At 37.9% G+C, this 19,958-nt stretch overlaps 1 protein-coding gene and 2 non-coding genes across 6 annotated transcripts in view; all 3 read left to right on the forward strand.

Moving 5' to 3' along the window:
• Positions 1–18,198, forward strand: part of NOP58 (NOP58 ribonucleoprotein) — a 29,065-nt gene extending 10,867 nt beyond the window's left edge. For 3 of the 4 annotated variants that reach the window (XM_058549623.1, XM_058549625.1, XM_058549626.1), the window contains 12 exons: positions 2,601–2,722; positions 4,721–4,857; positions 7,677–7,741; positions 9,005–9,139; positions 9,904–10,049; positions 10,672–10,798; positions 12,451–12,614; positions 13,548–13,682; positions 13,928–13,989; positions 14,758–14,891; positions 17,178–17,338; positions 17,914–18,198. In XM_058549623.1, coding sequence (XP_058405606.1) covers positions 2,601–2,722; positions 4,721–4,857; positions 7,677–7,741; positions 9,005–9,139; positions 9,904–10,049; positions 10,672–10,798; positions 12,451–12,614; positions 13,548–13,682; positions 13,928–13,989; positions 14,758–14,891; positions 17,178–17,338; positions 17,914–17,964 — 1,439 coding nt within the window. In that variant the 3' untranslated portion in view covers positions 17,965–18,198. Of the gene's footprint in view, positions 1–2,600; positions 2,723–4,720; positions 4,858–7,676; positions 7,742–9,004; positions 9,140–9,903; positions 10,084–10,671; positions 10,799–12,450; positions 12,615–13,547; positions 13,683–13,927; positions 13,990–14,757; positions 14,892–17,177; positions 17,339–17,913 lie in introns of all 4 variants that reach the window. The other variant, XM_058549624.1, reaches the window with a different exon arrangement.
• On the forward strand, positions 10,110–10,194 carry LOC131411101 (small nucleolar RNA SNORD11B). The gene has a single exon (XR_009221493.1). It is a non-coding gene; the product is annotated as a small nucleolar RNA SNORD11B (small nucleolar RNA).
• LOC131411100 (small nucleolar RNA SNORD11) lies at positions 10,956–11,039 on the forward strand. The gene has a single exon (XR_009221492.1). It is a non-coding gene; the product is annotated as a small nucleolar RNA SNORD11 (small nucleolar RNA).
• Positions 18,199–19,958: the final 1,760 nt, after the last annotated feature.

Consider the following 19,958-nt stretch of genomic DNA (forward strand, 5'->3'; position numbering starts at 1 on the left):
ATAATTTTGTTTATCAGCCACAGGAGAACGGTATAGTTCTCTTGTGAAAATTAGGTATGTAACTGAATATGCTGAAATATTAATGAGCCACCCCAACCTTGGCAGAGGGATAAACGGAGGGAGGACCCAACAATGGGGCCAGTTTTTTTAATTTTTAAAGATAGTTCTAAGGCTGCTTCATCAGTACATCAATAATTAGAGCCTCATAGAGCCATAAAGCACAACTATGGTAAATTTTGCCTGGAGATTTTTTCAAAGATAATTCTGTTCATCACAGCTTTAAATTAAATATGGGTAGAATTTTGGTAAAATCCCAAGCAAGACTGTGTTAGCCATTGTCCAACTCTGGGAGGCATTATTCACATAGACTGATTTGAACAGCTCCTCCTGGAGTTGTAAAGAGCTGCAGTCCAGATCCCAAGTGGCGTCTTTTGAATTCCTTTTGCATATAACCTCTAATCTTTTGGGGATATTTCTGACCAGTTTTTATTAAACTGTTAAATGGATAGATCCCACCTCTACCCAGACATGAAACAGGGTTTTACTATTAACTGCTAATATATTGATCACATAATGATTGTCAGATTTTGTATTCATCACTTCAAAATTATTTAATCCTTGAAATAATCCTATGAGGTAGATAAAATCACTGATTTACAGATGATAAACTGAGGCTTGAGAGGCATCTCACTTTCCTAGTGAGGTTTTGGTGTTCTTTAAAATAATGTTAGATAAATGGGGAAAATGCCAGACTAGGTGAAAATTTAAAGTCAAACCCTGACCCCTCCCCCCCCAATCTAAGTTCCCTGAGGGCAGAGACTATGTTGTGGGTCACTGTTAAATCCCTAGATTCTAGCACATGAATATTTTGGGGTAAATGAATGAAAGTAGTGAGCTCTGTCAGGAATCTGGTCATAGAAACCTCTACAGTGCCTTTTCCCATCTATTTTTACCAGCAAGTTGAACATCACCTTATTAAGAGAGCTGAGTCCTTCCTGAGAATTAGCTTCCCATTCCCTGTTATAAGGCAGTTTTGACATGACAGAACCAAAACTGAGTGGTTGTAGATGTCAGAGTATGCATTTAAAACCCATAGCCTAAGAAAGAGTCTGATGGGGTATGCTGTCAAGAATTTATATTGGTCCCAGAAATTTAAATATGCCATTTGCATGGACAGGTTTATTTTTATTCTTGGTCAAATTTTCAAGGTGCAAGTCTTCAAATAGCCACAGTAAAATTTGGGGCCAGCCTACATTTGGATGAGGTGGAAAGACTGCTAGGGGGTGCTGGACAGTGGCCAGTAGAGAAGATAAGAAGAGGAAGGACTCAGCTTTCCCTTGGCCCTGTCACCATCTCTGTACACCATCTTCTAAAAGTACATATTAGGAAGAGTAACAAGCCTTTTGATAAAGGGAAGGTAAATTTTTTAAATGTTAGAATAGATGTAGAGTAGACATTTTTAAAGAAATTGTAAATAAAGGAGAACACTAGGTTAAAGTATAAAAGTAGATATAGAAGATTGAAAACTAGAAGCAGGAAGTTGAATAAAATTTTTTAATTATAAAAGATTAAAAACTTGAAAGAATACAACTCTTAATAGAAAAGTTGATTATAAGGAGTCAGTGTTGTACAATATGTAAAAGGTTAGAACCCAGCAAAAGTAGCTTGAATCTTAGCTTGTTAGAATGTAGAGACCTCTGTAAGAGCTGTGTGGTCACCAAATAGTTTTTGTCCTCACCTTTCATCTTCCCAGGTAACGTGAAAGGGACTTGTAATTCAGATGGATGTAGATGTTGATCAAGAAGGAAGAGCAAGTACCTGGCTCATGAAGCACAGACTGCCTGGCCTTAGAAATTGTGCACACTTCCTTCCTGCCAAACATTTTAAATTCAGCCAAAACCCAGACAAATATCAGAAGAGGTATTAGTCCATGTGGGTCCAGAAGATCTAAGTGTAGGCCTAAGGAAGGGTCAGAGTTATAAAGTGGCAGATACAGAACTTGCCAAAAATGAAAGCCGTCCCAAAATCGAATGGGCTGCCTTCAGTAGTAAGTTCTCCGTCACTGTAGGTTTATAAGCAGAGGCGTGATGCCACATCTGGATTAGGGATTAGCAAAGATAGGGCCTCCACTCAGACATGCTTATACTGCAGCACAACCTTCAAAATGAATACACTCTTATCTACCAGAGTCTTGACAGGAGTTTAGAGTATTTCACATCCAGAGCATCGGGCCAGTCTGTCTGTAATGACATAGGAGAGTGAATCTATTTGTCATTCCAAAATAGATGTTCCTGACATTTTATGATTCTAGCTCTGAGTTCAAGAGAAGATTCATGTGGCGTAGGGAAAGGAATGCTGGCTCTGGTTTAATTCCTGATTCTGGAGCAGAATTGAGAGTGGGAAGATCAGATGAGATTGTGAAATGTGTAACTTGTAAAACATTTTTATGTTTATCATTTCATTTCAGAAGTAATATTAAGTTCAGCCCTTTTGAAAGGAAGTGTTTATTTTGCTTTATTTTTTAAATTTAAATAAAATCTTAAGCTCTTACAGTTAAAAATTTGAGAGTTAACTCTTTTGTTTTTCTTTTTCCTGAAAAGCATTCACAGCTCTGATGGAGGGCAAAATCAATAAGCAACTTAAGAAAGTTCTGAAGAAAATAGTAAAAGAAGCACATGAACCCCTGGCTGTAGCTGATGCTAAACTAGGAGGGGTCATAAAGGTAAAGTTATGATTTTCTCTCACGCCTGCTAATGAGAGCTCACCATACAGCACAGTGACGACAAAGCCTAGCTTTTGTAATGAGTTGTTCTAAGTTCTCAAACGTGATCTTTTTTCCCCTAGGCTACATCATAATTGATTTCCAATATGATTATGAGGACTAAGCATGTATAAGTAATGCCTGTTCATTCTAGAAAATACAAATACACCAAAAAATGGTAAAAATTAGCTTTCACCCTGCCACCCAGAGATAATCTGTTAACACTTTATGTATATCCTGCCATGTTTTTGTTTAGCCACTTTTTTTTCCATGAATGGGGTCATAACATGTTTTTTTTTTAGTGTATATGTTTATTAGAAAACTTCGGTAGGGGATAGAGTTGCTAGAGATTAAACATAACGTGAGAGTAGAAAGAAAGCCTGTAGAAAGCAGAAAGAAAGCAGGCTCCCAAACGTCAAAAGCAGAGCAGTTTGAGAGCCAATGTAGTTTGATCTTTAGTAGTTACAGTAGATATTACAGTGGCAGGTTAATTATCATGTTCATGAACATACCTCTGATTCTTGAAGTAATGATTATATTATTTTGTAGGTAGGAAAGTGCTAAAGAGATTTGAGGGTTTTTAAAGCCAGGATTGTGAATTTAAGAATTTCGTTTAAATAGATTATTTCTAATACTGTCAGTTAATGAAGTTTTCTATGATGATATCAATCTCTATCTTCATCCTTTGAAGTGCCCACAAATCTTAGTTTATATTTTTCTGTTAAAAACATTAAATTTTGGCATAATAAACATACAGAAAGGTCTGCAGCAGGGCAAATTGCTGAGTGGTGGGATTATGGGTATCTTTAATTTTTTCTTTTCAGTTTCTCTATTTAAAAAACTTATGGGGCCAGCCCGGTGGTGTAGTGGTTAAGTTTGTGCACTCTTCTTGTTTTTTTTTTGTTTTGTTTTGTTTTTTAATTTATTTAATTTTCCCCCAAAGCCCCAGTAGATAGTTGTATGTCATAGCTGCACATCCTTCTAGTTGCTGTATGTGGGACGCAGCCTCAGCATGGCCGGAGAAGCGGTGCGTCAGTGCGCACCCGGGATCCAAACCTGGGCCGCCAGCAGTGGAGCGCCTGCACTTAACCGCCAAGCCACGGGGCTGGCCCGGTGCACTCTTCTTTGGTGGCCTGGGGTTTGCAGGTTCAGATCCTGCACGTGGACCTATGCACCACTCATCAAGCCATGCTGTGGCAGCATCCCATATACAAAATAGAGGAGGATGGGCATAGCTCAGGGCTGATCTTCCTCACCAAAAGAAAAAAAAGACTTGGACTGAATATGACTTGTATACATACTAAATATTTGTTGCTTAAACATAAAATATATACAGTTTGCATGCCTATCATTATTTGCATTTGGCAAACTAGAACTGTGTAGATTTGTATGAAGGAGTGAAAAACAATGAAGATGTGCAGAACAAAATTTATTATCCTGTTTGTGTGGGGTGTGTAAAAGTGTAAGCTGTGTTTATAAAGATTTGTGTATGTGTGTGACATATACATCAACATATGTATATATTTGGAAGTAAGTAAGGGATGCTGACAGTTACTTATCTTTAGGGAAAAGGATCCAAAGCTCAGAACTTGTGCTTTTCATTCACTTCCCTTGTCTATAGTACTATTGATGAAAATCTTGTGTGTGTATTACTTTTATAATTTTAAAAAGAAGCTAAATAATGTATGGTAGTAAATGACCACTCAAGCCAGTAAAAAGAACAAAGCTGCTAGGTTAAGTTGTATTCATCTTTTTATGGCTTTTGATTCATGTAGCCAAGCTGCCTTCCAGGAATTTTGTGCCACTTTTGGTTTCCACCAGTATTCAAGTGTTCTTCCCACAAACACACTAGAAACTGCTTTTTATGAAACTGAGAAATGTATATATTTAAATCAGTGCTATTTAAATGATTTCAGGAAAACTTTCCTTTATTTAATACAGATGTTCTTGTTCTTATAGGAAAAGCTAAATCTCAGTTGTATCCATAGTCCTGTAGTTAACGAACTTATGAGAGGAATCCGTTCACAGATGGATGGATTAATCCCTGGGGTAGAACCACGCGAAATGGCAGCTATGTGTCTTGGATTGGCACACAGGTGAGATTTACTGGAAAATAAAGTCGACTTATTTTTATTTAATAAATTATTATATAACACTGTTCAAAGCCTGTTACAAATACTGATTTAATCCTCACAGCAATCTTATGCGGAAGACAGTAGTAGTATCCTCATTTTACGGATGAGGAAACTCATGGCCAAAGTCAATACAGCTGGTAAGGGATGAAGCCAGGATTTGAACCCAGGCAGTCTGGCTCCACTGCCTGGACTCTAAACGTCATCATAGGCATTTTGTACCCTGCTAGTGTTGGATCCCACAATTGTTGGGCTTCCTCTTTTTTCTTTTATCTCTGCGAAATCATTTGCTACTCCTCCATCTACTTGCCATCTCCCAAAATTTTCTCATATTATAGTCTCTTTTTTTTTTTTTTTTTTGGTGAGGTAGATCAGCCCTGAGCTAACATCCATGCCAATCCTCCTCTTTTTTTTTTTTTTTTTTTTGTGTGTGTGTGTGAGGAGATCAGCCCTGTGCTAACATCTGCCAACCATCCTCTTTTTTTTTGCTGAGGAAGACTGGCCCTGGGCTAACATCCGTGCTCATCTTCTTCCGCCTGATGTGGGACGCCGCCACAGCATGGCTTTCCAAGCAGTGCGTGGGTGCGCGCCCGGGATCCGAACCAGCGAACCCCAGGCCGCCGCAGTGGAGCACACGCACTTAACCGCTTGCGCCACCAGGCCGGCCCCGCAATCCTCCTCTTTTTGCTGAGGAAGACTGGCCCTGGGCTAACATCTCTACCCATCTTCCTCCACTTTATATGGGATGCTGCCACAGCATGGCTTGACAAGTGGTGCCTCGGTACGCGCCCAGGATCCGAACCGGGGCTGCCAACAGCAGAGTGCGCACACTTAACCGCTATGCCACGGGGCCAGCCCTAGTCTCCTGTGTCTTACATGTCTGCGTTGCTTGTTTTACTGTGATTTTCATTGAGTATTTATAATAATAAGGTAAAGAGAAGCACGTTAACCTATCATGTTTAACCAGAGGTCCATTAGAACACATTTCTGCTATACCGTGTTCCTGAAAAGCTTTCCATTCTGTGAAATTGCACTAAAATAACAGGATTTATGGGAAAAAAAAATAGGATTAAGGGTAGACTACTCAAAACGGATGCAACTTTGTAACCAGAGCACTATCAAAAACAGTAAACTGGCCCCCCCCAGGGGCTGGCCCAGTGGTGTAGTGGTTAAGTTCATGTGCTCCACTTCAGTGGCCCAGGGTTCACAGGTGCGGATTCTGGGCGTGGACCTATGCACTGCTTATCAAGCCATGCTGTGGCGGCGTCCCATATACAAAAAATAGAGAAAGATGGGCACAGATGTTAGTTCAGGGCTAATCTTCCTCAGCAAAACAAAAAAACTAATGCCCCGAAATATTAACACAGTTAAAAAAGACGTTAAATTTATAGTAAAGGAATACTACAGTAAACAAAGGTCTGTACCTTTGAACAACAAAAAAAACCTGAGCATAGGTTGATGGAAGAGTTAAAGGTACTGAGTTAGAGATGAGCAAAATGCACAAAAGTCAGGAAGAACTTTTGTAATAAGCATTTCTTTTTTTTTATGTGTATATATATATATATATATATTTTTTTTTTTTTTTGGTGAGGGAGATCAGCCCTGAGCTAACATCCATGCTAATCCTCCTCTTGTTGCTGAGGAAGATGGGCTCTGAGCTAACATCTATTGCCAGTCCTCCTCCTTTTTTTCTTCCCCAAAGCCGCAGTAGGTAGTTGTATGTCGTAGTTGCACATCCTTCTAGTTGCTGTATGTGGGACACGGCCTCAGCATGGCCGGAGAAGCGGTGTGTCAGTGCACGCCCGGGATCCAAACCCAGGCCACCAGTAGCGGAGCGCACGCACTTAACTGCTAAGCCACGGGGCCGGCCCATGTAATAAGCATTTCTAAGAGAAATAGCTAAACTGAGTCAAGATCCAAACTTGTGAGTAATTGACATTGTGCACAGCTGTCATTCTCGGTCAAGGGTAATCAAAAATATTCCTTAGAGGACACTTGGCAATGTCTAGAGATATTTTTGGTTGTTGCAACTGGGAGTGGGGTCTGCCACTAAAGAGGCCAGGGGTTTTGCTAAATATCGTACAGTGCACGGAATAGCCCACCCCCCCAACAAAGAATTATCAGGCCCACAATGTCAATACATGTGTGTGCCACATGATGACGTTTCAGACAATGATGGACCACATGTACAACGGTGGTTCCGTAAGATTAGTACCATATAGCCTAGGTGTGTAGTAGGCTATACCATCTAGGTTTGTGTCAGCACGCTCTGTGATCTTCGCACAACGACAAACTCTCCTAATGACGCATTTCTCAGAACGTATCCCTGTCATTAAGTGGTGTATGACTGTAGTGCCAAAATTAAGAAACCCTTAATATACAATATCGTTCCGCCACGGCTTGCTATTTTTGGGTGTTGCATTGCTGCACTTTTTCTTACCTGCTGGTATAAAGCATTAATATGCTGCAAAAGGCTTATGAACCAATATGACTTGTACTACACTGCATTATCCTATTTGTCATTCATAAATTAATTCATGTTACAGAAATAAAGTTTATAGCAAGACAGAAGTATTATTTTCTTTTTAAGTGTAAAGAAAGTGTGTATTTTCTAATCTTGCATATTGTATTCTTGTTCAACTGATTCTCCTATGTAGAAACAAAAACCAAAACAATGTAACTCCAAAGAGAGGGATTTGGGTAAAAAAAAGTTTTTAAGGTGTTAATTAAATGCTTTTCCTAGATGCTGTCTTGGTAATTGTTATTTTCCTCTTTCCCCCCAGCTTGTCCCGATATAGACTGAAATTTAGCGCTGATAAAGTAGACACAATGATTGTTCAGGCAATTTGTAAGTATAGTACGTGCGAAGTCTAATCTGTTTGTCTGTTCCTCATGCTTTTTCCTACTGTTAGGAAGAGAAAGATCAGCTGGAACTTTAGTAGGTGAAGTAAATAAATTGGAAAATGCACAGTAGAAAAAGGAAAAAATACCCATAATTTGACTAGTTGGGGATAATGTGAATTATACTATTAATATAAACCAATTAATTTGTCTTTTGCCAGGAAAAATGATAAAACCGTAAATGGGATCTATATTGTGTTGTGTTTTACTTTTTTCACTTGTCTTTATAATAGGTCATTCTCCCATGTCATTAAATGATTTTTGGAAACATCAAAGTCTAAACAATTTTCAATTTTAAACGTCTCTTTAAACAGCAATTGCATTTGGTATATACCCAAAAGAATTGAAAGCAAATACTCAAACAGATACTTATATATCTGTGTTCATAGTAGCATTATTCACAGTAGCCAAAAGGTGGAAACAACCCAAATACCCATTAACAGATGAAGGGATAAACAAAATGTGTTATATATATATGGTGGAATATTATTCATGCTTAAAAAGGAATGAAGTTCTGGGCTGGCCCCGTGGCTTGGCGGTTAAATGCGTGCACTCCGCTACTGGCGGCCCGGGTTCTGATCCTGGGCGCGTACTGATGCACCGCTTCTTTGGCCATGCTGAGGCCGCGTCCCACATGCAGCAACTAGAAGGATGTGCAACTATGACATACAACTAACTACTGGGGCTTTGGGGAGAAAAAAGGAGGAGGATTGGCAATAGATGTTAGCTCAGAGCCGGTCTTCCTCAGCAAAAAGAGGAGGATTGGCATGGATGTTAGCTCAGGGCTGATCTTCCTCACACACACACAAAAAAAGGAATGAAGTTCTGATACGTGCTACAGCATGGATGCATTTTAAAAACATTATGCTGAGTGAAATAAGCCACACGCAAAAAGACAAATATTATGTGATTCCACTTACGAGGTACCTAGAATAGAAAAATTCATAGAGACAAAGTAAAAGAGATTACCCGGGACTGGGGGAGGTAGGGATGGGGAGTTGTTATTTAATGGGTACAGAATTTCCATATGAAATGATGTAAGAGTTCTGGACATGGATAGGTGGTGAGGGTTGCACAACATTGTGAATGTACTTGATGCCACTGAAATGTACACTTGAAAATGGTTAAAATGGTCAATTTTGTATTTTGGCACAATAAAAAGGAAACCCTTTTACGTTGCCATTTTCTTTTTCATTTTAATCTATTGCAGCCTTATTAGATGACTTAGATAAAGAACTAAACAACTACATTATGCGGTGTAGAGAATGGTATGGCTGGCATTTCCCTGAATTAGGAAAAATTATTTCAGATAATTTGACATACTGCAAGTGTTTACAGAAAGTTGGTGAGTAAAACTATATCCTTTAAGGCATTGAAAAGAGCAATTTATTTGTATCCTAAAACATGAGTTATAGTAATTGTTTTTCTCAAACTTCCCAGAGTTTTTTGAGACTTATATATGATTTGAGAGTGTAGGCATATTAATGTCTAGTAGATTTCAGAAAGAAAATTAATTTTAACTCTGATTTTCTGGCCTGTGCAACAGAGAACATGGTTCTCTAATTTGATATTTCTTAAAATGGCTTCTTATGGTGAATGTGTCTCCGTGAATTTGCCGTTAATAGGGACAACTGTAGACCTGGGGGGATATCCTGAAATATATTAGTAATAATCAATATTAAAAGTAGTATTGCCATCTATACTGTTAGTGTTAAAGTCTATAATAGTAGTACAGTGATATTATTTAGAGGAGCATGCATTGTTAATAAATATGAGTTAACTTGGCTCATACTATTACTTCAAGAATATAACCTTAGCTACCAGTTGTGTATCACAGTATTAGTCTTGTTTCATGGAGTATTTTGTTTTGTTTTTATTCTAATCATCTAAATTTATATTTTTGGAGGGAGGTGGTGGGGAGAGATTTTAATCTCTAAAATCAAGCCTTCACATAAGGAAAATTATTACTAGGTCAAACTTGTTCGCTTTTTGTTTTGTTTAGGCACCCTTTTCGTTGGCTTATCTCTACTTTTTCTTTTGACTATTTGGTGGATTTTGTATAATTTGTTGAAGAGTGATTCTCCCTCATCCTCTGCACACATTCCATAGGCGATAGGAAGAATTATGCCTCAGCCACGCTTTCTGAATTGCTGCCGGAGGAGGTGGAAGCAGAGGTGAAAGCTGCTGCGGAGATATCTATGGGGACGGAGGTTTCAGAAGAGGACATCTGCAACATTCTGCACCTCTGCACTCAGGTGGACTGTCCACATAGAGGGACTGCTTGTCAGGGTACCAGCTCTGTAATAATAGTTTTCTGATGGCAGTGATGATTTTTCAACTATTGTTCACCTGATAGATAAATATGAGGGTGTTCAGTCACTACCTCATCTGATGCCATCTTGATTTATATACGTAAGGGGGAAATATATGCCAAGATGAAGTTAAGAGTACTGTCTGATTTATTTGTACTGTTAGCATTGTCTGGATAATGAATTATAAATCCATTAAGAAAGCAGAGAAGTATAGCTTAATTCTAACTTTTATGTTTATAGCCTGTAGTGATTTTTTTTCCTCATTTGGAGATAGGAATACAAAAAATCAGAGAGGATGACACAAATGTCTAGCCCTTGGGACATTTTTCAATAACAGTAATATTGACTAACATTTTTAGGCAGTGTGTTAGATTGTGTACAGTATCTAATAAAATCTTCAACACAACTCTTTTATAGGAAACTGAGGTCAGAAACGGTTAATTTTCCCAGAGTTGCATAGCTGCTCTATGTTAATTTAGGACTCTGATGTTTTTAGACTTGTGAATTTTAGACTGTTTTTACTCTTGAGTCATTTATGACTTATTCATTTTGTTTCTTATACTAGGTGATTGAAATCTCAGAATATAGAACCCAGCTCTATGAATATCTACAAAATCGAATGATGGCCATTGCACCCAATGTTACAGTCATGGTTGGGGAACTAGTTGGAGCACGGCTTATTGCTCATGCAGGTGATGATTTTAATGTAATTTGTAAACATGGGTGTTTAGAGTTGAGTTGTTTTCTAGCTAGCATTTTTTTGCATCTTCAAACTACAGCTATTAAAGAAATTATAAATAATAGTAATAAATAGAGGTAGAAGGTATATGGGTGAGGACTAAGGACCAAGTGTTCAATGATGATTTGTATTTGTATGCCTGATTTCCTTTTGGATAGTGAAGGCATCTTTAGTCACTACCTCTTCTGAGACACTTGTGGTCTGTTTTCAGAAGTTTGTTATGGTTATTTAGAATTATCAGAAGAATGCAGGAGGGTGAAATCAGTATTTTGTAATATTAAAACTCATCAGATTAAAGTTTGAATACTTTTAAGAAATCACAACATGTGATATATACCCTTGATCAAGAATCTGTTTCAGGGCCGGCCCCGTGGCTTAGCGGTTAAGTGCACGTGCTCCACTGCTGGCAGCCAGGGTTCGGATCCCGGGGCCGCACCGATGCACGTTTCTCTGGCCATGCTGAGGCCGCGTCCCACATACAGCAACTAGAAGGATGTGCAGCTATGACATACAACTATCTACTGGGGCTTTGGGGGAAAAAAAAAATAAATAAAATTATAAAAAAAAAAAAAAGAATCTGTTTCACTATTGAATGTGCTATTTTAATATATTTGACATCCAAAAATATTTTGAATAAGTGATAATAAAACTGAGTACATGTGTATGGTGATATTGTAAAGACAGTATGCTACCCAAAAATGCTGTATAGTTGAATACTTGGAAATACAGTGAAATACTATTCATTATTATATTACTGGAGACATTGTTATAACCCATCAAAGTGTATATAGCTCCTCTAGCTGTATCATTAATCAGACAGATATGACATTCAGATACCCTCAGCTGCAAGATTGGGATCATCTGGGCTGATTTTGTTGTCTACATCCAAAATTTCATACGTTTAGTTAAATTTGCAACAATAAGAAATGCAGGAATTAACAGAAGTATGTGTTCATTGAATTTTAAACATATATCTAGTGGTTGAGTGACTACATTAATGTTGGGGGTGTTTTCTGACAGAAAATCTCTGTAGCAAATGTAACAAAGCAACAACTTCTGATATCTGATTAGTTTACTTGTAAGCGTATCTCCTCATCCATATCTTAAACAGTGGTAAATAAGGTGTGAGAAATTTATCACATAGTTCTACTACAGAGATGTCCTAATAATTTTCCATTTATTTGTATGTTTTTTTCATATCTAAAGTAGAATATGTGATGTCCAAGATGTCCAAGATCTCAGAAAAATAGGGGCTAGATTGGAGGGTAGTGTGAATACATGTTTATATTTCTCCCATAGTATGCTAATGGAATGCAGAATAATAATACCATCTCTCAGGTGAATAAATAAAATTGAACTAATTAGCTTAACTCTCAGTTTGTTCTTGACACTTGTCAGACACCTCTCCTTGTGATGCTAATGGATGGATCACAAATGCTGAGGCATCTGGATTCTTAGGGAATTCTGGACTGTAGAATCCTGTATTGCGTCAGATTTATTCTGGTGGCTTTAGTACTTAGTCTGTATAGGTCTTGTGTTTAATACATGAAACTGTCAAATACTTGGAAGTGCGTTCGTGCTGTAACTATTTCTTTTCTTTTGAAGGTTCTCTTTTGAATTTGGCCAAACATGCAGCTTCTACCGTTCAGATACTTGGAGCAGAAAAGGCGCTCTTTAGAGCCCTCAAGTCTAGACGAGATACCCCTAAATATGGTCTCATTTATCATGCTTCACTTGTAGGCCAGACAAGTCCCAAACACAAAGGAAAGGTGAGTTACAGTTTTCCTGAGGTAGACCTTTTTTCTTTTTTTCTCCAAACAACCCATTGTCCTCCTACTCCATAGTATGCAATATATCTTTCTATTGTTTCATTCTCATTAAATAGAGAATGGTGAACTCTTTAAATAAAAAACATTTTTGTATCCTGAAAGAAAAGGTTAAAAGAAAGTGTTATTGGTCCGGTTAAAGCCATTTTCTTCTGCTGTGTTAGTATTTTTTCTAGAATCCGCTTGTCGGTGAGCATTGGGGTGAGTAGCACAGCAACAGTTTTCTGTGTGGGGGGAAACCAGTTTAACATCAACATTTATGAATTATAAAAAATAATAGCCCATGCACTGTGCTGAACATTTGTTAGGGCTTAATTCTTTTAATAGCCCTATGAGATGGAGGTGTCTATATTTTACAGATGAGGAAACAGGCTTAAATTAAGTACTTTCAGGCTATTTTGTGGGATACATAATTTAACAGAAACTGAAATTTTATAAAATTCAGATCAGAGTGATGGGAGAGATAAAGGGTTCAGTAAAATAAAATCTTAATTAGCTTGAAAAAGGGGCTACACTTTTTCTGGATGACCTCGTGGTGTAGAACTAATGTCACTGAGTAGAAACTAAAGGAAGACATTGGAAGAACAGTTTGAGCTAGTTTTAGACATGAAATACTGTAAGATCTTTTCATCCACTAAAATGATGGTGGTTATATGTAACCAGTTAGCCATTATATTTTAGCAAAGATTCAAATATAAAGTGGCTTGAGTTGTATGATTCATAATACTTCTGTAATTCCTGATTTTAAAGAATCCTAGCATCAATGATAGAGTTGATAATTTGCTGTAGTTTTCTCATCAATAAATTATTAAAGGGATTTTTATATCTCAACTTGGAATATAGTTTGAATGCCTCTAACTTCAGATTCTGTATTAGATTTCTCGAATGCTGGCTGCCAAAACTGTTTTGGCTATCAGGTATGATGCTTTTGGTGAAGATTCCAGTTCTGCGATGGGAGTTGAAAACAGAGCCAAATTGGAGGCCAGGTTGAGGACCTTGGAAGATAGAGGGGTAAGAACCACATCCTGCCTCCTGCAGAAGTGTTAGCTGTCAAAAGTTAATTACTGAGTAGTGCATGTACTTATTAATTCCACCTGCTAAACAGTTCTATTTTGATACATTTTAGATGTCTAATATATTTTTTTCTGCCTGCTGTTAACAGTTTCCCTTATGTTTATTAAGAATTGATACACTAGAGGATGTCTTATGAAGAGATTATGCCTTAGAAAATTATTAATAATTTTTTCTTTTCTTAGATAAGGAAAATAAGTGGAACAGGAAAGGCATTAGCAAAAGCAGAAAAATATGACCATAAAAGGTGAGTACATTTAGGGGAGGATAGAGGAACAATTTCTGCTTGTTTATATGTTGATTGTTGACAGCAGTTTTTTGTTATAAACTTAAGCACCTCAATATCCCCTAATTTGTGTGTTTTGGTGAAGAAGATCCACCCTGAGCTAACATCCTTTGCCAATCTTGCCCTTCTTGTTGAGGAAGATTAGCCCTGAGCTAACATTTGTGCCCATCTTCCTCCATTTTGAATATGGGATGCCGCCACAGCATGGCTTGACAAGCGGTGCGCATAGGTCTGCATCCGGATCTGAACACGCAAACCCCAGGCCGCTGAAGCAGAGTGTGTGCGAACTTAACCAGTATTCCACCAGGCCAGCCCCAAAGTGTTTTGTTTCTTTTCTTTTTCATTGAATTACCCAATGTTCTAAAACTTGAATTGGTTCAGTTTTTACTTTCTAATATAATCATTTGGAATAAAGAGATTTTCTCCATTTTTTCCCTATGCTAATTGAATATTTTTCTGTACCATAGTCACTACATTGATTACTAAATCAGAATTCATTTAGCTCACCACTTCTCTGAAAGTATGATTGACCTACCTGGAAACTATTAATACTTCTTTACCTTTTGGAAACTATTAGTTTTCCTAAACTGCCCCAAAGCCACTAAAATGAACCAGCATATTGTATGCTTATCTAAGTATTATGTAATGGCATTTCCTTTAAATCTCTTTAGAATTATTTCAATTAACAGGTATTTGTAGAGATTTTCTAAAATTTTTTGGCTCTTTCAGTGAAGTGAAGACTTATGATCCTTCTGGTGACTCCACACTGCCAACCTGTTCTAAAAAACGCAAGATAGAACAAGTAGATAAAGAGGATGAAATTATTGAAAAGAAGGCAAAAAAAGCCAAGGTTAAAATTAAAGGTTAGTTTGAATTTTTAAAATCTCTTTCATACTCCTATTCCTTAAGAAGTACAGACTTCATAAGTCTTAGGAAATTACATGCTGTTGAACTTTTTTTTCTTTTGGTGGGGAAGATTCACCCTGAGTTAACAGCTGTGCCAATCTTTCTCTATTTTGCATGTGGGACGTTGCCACAGCATGGCTTGATAAGCGGTGTGTAGTTCCACACCTGGGATCCGAACCTGCGAGCCCTGGGCTGCTGAAGTGGAGCCCACGAACGTAACCACTACACCACCAGGCCGGCAAACTTTATTGCTGGCCATTATTGCCCCATGCTATTGAACTTTATTGTGAAACCACCCGTATTAAAAGCTAATGGTGTTTTTTAATAAGCCATCACGTTCTCTGGGAATAGTTTGGATATCGTTAAATTTATCAGACTTCATAGAGGAATGTGAGAAGCATTTCTTTGAATATGTAGAATTATGTATTATGCTAAGTATACCAAAACTTCTGTTTCTGCTGTGAACTATTTTGAGTCAGCTTAAAATGGAAGGAAGAAAGGTATATGGTTTCTAAATTAGTTGCTGAAATATTTTTGTTATATAGTTAAGTGTAGAATTGATGTCATCAGTGGTTTTCTTTGTTTCTGTTATATGGGATGGACAGGAGTCATATACTAAGTAGCCTGCCATCAGAATAATCATATTTAGTAGGTGCTCTCCAGTGGACTAGGCTGTCTTGCAAAGTTGACAAGCTAGTACCCCCCATTTATTAGCTGTATCTGTGCTGGAGCACCAACCAGCTTCTCTAGCAAGAGAGTCAGGCATTAAAGCAATGACTGATTTAATTTTTGGCTTCTAAATAGTTTAGTGTGCTAAAGCAAGTCAGAAGTGTGCTATCAGCAAATGTGGACTCTTGTCCTAGATGAAGAAAATATAAACAAGTTATTTAACTCCTATGCTTCTATTTCCTTATTAAACAGTAAGGAGATCCCTAAACCCATTAGTAGCATTTGAAACACCAAACTCCAGATTTGTATCTTTATTTGTATATCCAACAAGCTTTTCAAACTTAACATTCCTGGAGCCTTGCCCCTCGCAATCTGTTACTCCACAATTTTCTCCATTTTATACAGGGCAATTCTAGTTGCTTTGACCTTTAACCTTAACTCTTCTCTTATAACCCAAGTCTATTCTGGCAGCAAATCCTATTAATTCTACTTTGAAAGGATACCCAGAATCTAACCATGTATACCCACCATTTCCATTCTTAATGTAGCAGCCACAGTGGCAGCCTCATTAGCTTTCTGATCTCATTCTGCTCTTTGCTCACTCCACTCCACCCACACTGGCCTCCTTGCTCTTCCTTGAACCTGCCAACTCCCCTCATCCCCAAAATAACCTTAGCATTTGCTCTTCTCTCGACCTAGAATATTTTCCCTCAAGATATGTGCGCCATTTACTCCCTTACTTCTTGTAGGTGTTTGCTTGACTGTCTTAACATGTCCACGTGCGTTGCCCTCATCATTGCTTCTCTTCCTGCTATATTTTTGTCTTTGGCACTGATTACCATGTAAAATATTGTATAGTGCATCATTCATTCATTTATTTATTTACTTTTGTCTCTCCACTCTCCTACTGAAATAAAAGATTCATAAGGACAGGGATTTTTGTCTGTTCCATGCATTTCTGGATCTCCAATTGTCTAGAATAGGGCCTGGCTTATCATAGGTATTAAATAAGTATTTGGTGAATGAATTTCTAATGATAGAAATTACCTATTATTGAGTCTTTGTTCTAATGGGCCGAGCATAATGCTAAGTATTTTGCGTGTGTTATCTCATTAGATCCTGGTAACAATCCAATGAGATAGACATTATTAAATGTTATAGATGAGGAAATTGAGTTTACAAAGGTTAAATGACTTTCTCCAGAGTCACAGCAGGTTGAATAAACCCAAGTCTCCTAACTCTGGAGCACAAACTTAATCATTTCTATTATAATTGACTATCTTCCCAAAAAAACAGTGGGTTTGGTGATCACATGATTTGTTTTTTATACATAATTTTTATACATAGCTACATGATCATGAGAAATTTACTTCTCTCTGAGCTTTATATCATTTATAAAGTTAGTGGTATTGGACTAGGTAGGTGTTTGAAGGACCTTTCCAATTATAAAATTATGTAACAAACGTTGGATAGTTGACCAGATTGGTGGAGAAAAACTAAGACTCAAAAGGTTTTTGGGGGAGTGAGGTCTGGTACAATGTTAATTGTTGTGTCTTTACGCTTACCCTCTTCAGTTGAAGAGGAGGAGGAGGAGGAGGAACAAGAAGAAGGAGGAGTACTAGTGGTGGAAGAACAGGAGACATCTGTGAAGAAGAAGAAGAAAAAGGACAAAAAGAAACACATTAAGGAAGAACTGCTTTCTGAGGAAGAACCATGCACCAGCACAGCAGTTCCTGTATGTGTGCTTTTAGTCACCAGTACTTGATTGGCATGGGCAGGGTCTCCATACTTTATTCTTTTTTTCTTTTTGTTTTCTTTTCTTTTGCTGAGGAAGACTGGCCCTGAGCTAACATCCATGCCTATCTTCCTCCACTTTATGTGTAATGCTGCCACAGCATGGCCTGACAAGCAGTGCCTCGGTGCGCACCCAGGATCTGAACCCGGGCCGCCAGCAGCAGAGCACGCACGCTTAACCGCTACACCACGGGGCCAGCCCCTCCATACTTTATTCTGTTCTCTGTATCAGAAATGAGCAAGCACTTAAAAAATAGTTTTCAGTGATGGGGAGGTAAAAATAAAATGACATTATTGTATTTATATTATAAAGGCCATTTCCCAAATCTAGAATCTTATTACAAAATGGGCTTGCTTGCTACAGATCACTTTCTGTATTTTTATATTTTAATCTTTCCCCAAAATTTGTTTTCGAGAGAAATAGATCTACTTTGCTTTTTATAAGGATAAATTGTTGTTATTACTCACCCATACATTTACAGCTCTTTCAAAAGCATTCTTGTTGGTTTTTTTCAGAGTCCAGAGAAAAAGAAGAAAAAGAAGAAAAAGAGAGAGAATGAAGACTAATGGAAGGGAACCATCATTGAATCTGGATTGAACCTGGATATATCATGCTTAAGATTCAGTCAGGAATATACCAGAGATGTTGTCTGAAGTAATGGAGGGGAGGTTGAATGAAACACAGTGATTAATCATCTAAAGCTTTTCAAACCTATTCGTGTCTTGATGGCAACTCTGTTAAACTTTATCATGTCATTATTTCTTAGAGTCTGCTATACAAATAAAAATGTTTTCTTTGTATTTTAAGGCATTTCTGTGATTTCTGTGTTTTAGGTAGAGAATCTTTGGCCCTTTCTATATTTTATTTAGCATTTGATAATGATTGTTTTGATAATTATAGCTGAAAAGTGAGAGTTGTCAGTGATTAATTTGAAACTTAACCTTTTGGAAGGCTGTGGTTAGATGGACCAATTTGAGAACCTCACTCGAATATGTTTCTCCTGCCTTTTTGGACTGTCTTTCATTTTTGTCCTTTCTGCCAGTGTATTTATTTAAATAAAGCTGTGTTTTGGGTTCAGAATTTTAAAATTAGATGAGCAAAGCTTTTCAGTATCTCTTAGAAAAAACATTGTGTCCCTAACTTTATTTACTTGTTGGCAATTCTGAAAGGTACAACAAACTAATTATTAATGTAAACCTTGATTTGTTTCTGTAGTAATATAAAGTGACTTTTTTTAAAGTAATACAGAATAATTTTATAGTAAAGAATGAGGGATAAAGGAAAAAAAAGATGAGCAAAAATGTCCGTAGGAGTAAGATGTAAACCAGGACGTGGAACACTAAAGAGGAATCTTTGTTTCTAAGAGAGAGTTTTCAGTATGTGAACAGCAGCGTGGTTGACAGCTGTGTTGCCACGACAGCCACAAGTGTGATAGGAATGCTATGTCTTGCGTTTCTGTGTGTGCCACAGGCATCAAGCTCAAGCCCAGTTCTAGAAAAGCATTCAGCCGGGGGAGGAGCTAAAGGGTTATAGCTGAGTTCCACCTTTGCTTTTCGTGCAAGTGTGGGCAAGCTGGCAGCCCCTCTTCAGTTCCCCGTTTGTAAATCAGATATTGGTCCACTTTTCCTCTCCTAGAAGTGATTGTAGAAAATGAGCTGATGCAAACTTTCAGAGATGTAATTACATTTCAGATTTTGGTATTTTGATTGAAGTAAATTCTGCCTGAAGTACATGTAACCATTCCTAGACAAAGGTAAAAGCTGATTAGTTTGCTGCCAGGAGAATGTTGTCATTTTGCATCACCAAATAGTGCCCCAGACACATTCTTGATTTGGGACATAACAGGTTTTTATTTTTAAAAACTTGATGAAAGTGGCCCATAGATCTGCCAAGGGCTGTGTAGTCAGAAGCCTTATATCTGAAACAAAATAGGCTGAGAATACTGACTAATCAACTTCTAGTCATTTTGAGTGGTCTCCTACAGGCCTGGGGAAACCTAGTTGAACCTATCAGCTTTCTTAAGTACTGAAGTCTTAACTGTATTAAAGCAGTAACCCAAAGGTAGGTTCTGGTTCGTTCTTTGTGCTAAAATGGAGCACTTGTCCTGTTGAAGAGCCTTGTGAAATTAGTCTGAAATGGAAGCTCACTTGACATTTGTATACCTAATTTTTATTTATTTATTTATTTATTATTTGTGAGGAAGATCAGCCCTGAGCTAACATCTGATGCCAATCCTCCTCTTTTTTCTGAGGAAGACTGGCCCTGAGCTAACATCTGCCCATCTTCCTCTACTTTATATGGGACACCACCACAGCATGGCTCCACAAGCAGTGCGTTGCTGCGTGCCGGGTATCCGAACCGGGGAACCCCTGGCCGCTGCAGGGGAGTATGCGCACTTAACCGCTTGTGCCACCAGGCCGGCCCCTTTGTATACCTATTTTTTTTTTTTTTTTTTTTTGTGAGGAAGATGGGCCCTGAGCTAACATCTGCCAATCCTCCTCTTTTTGTTGCTGAGGAAGACTGGCCCTGGGCTAACATCCATGCCCATCTTCCTCTACTT

This window comes from Diceros bicornis, chromosome 10 (genome assembly GCF_020826845.1).
Source record: "Diceros bicornis minor isolate mBicDic1 chromosome 10, mDicBic1.mat.cur, whole genome shotgun sequence".
In the NCBI taxonomy this organism is placed as follows: domain Eukaryota; kingdom Metazoa; phylum Chordata; class Mammalia; order Perissodactyla; family Rhinocerotidae; genus Diceros; species Diceros bicornis.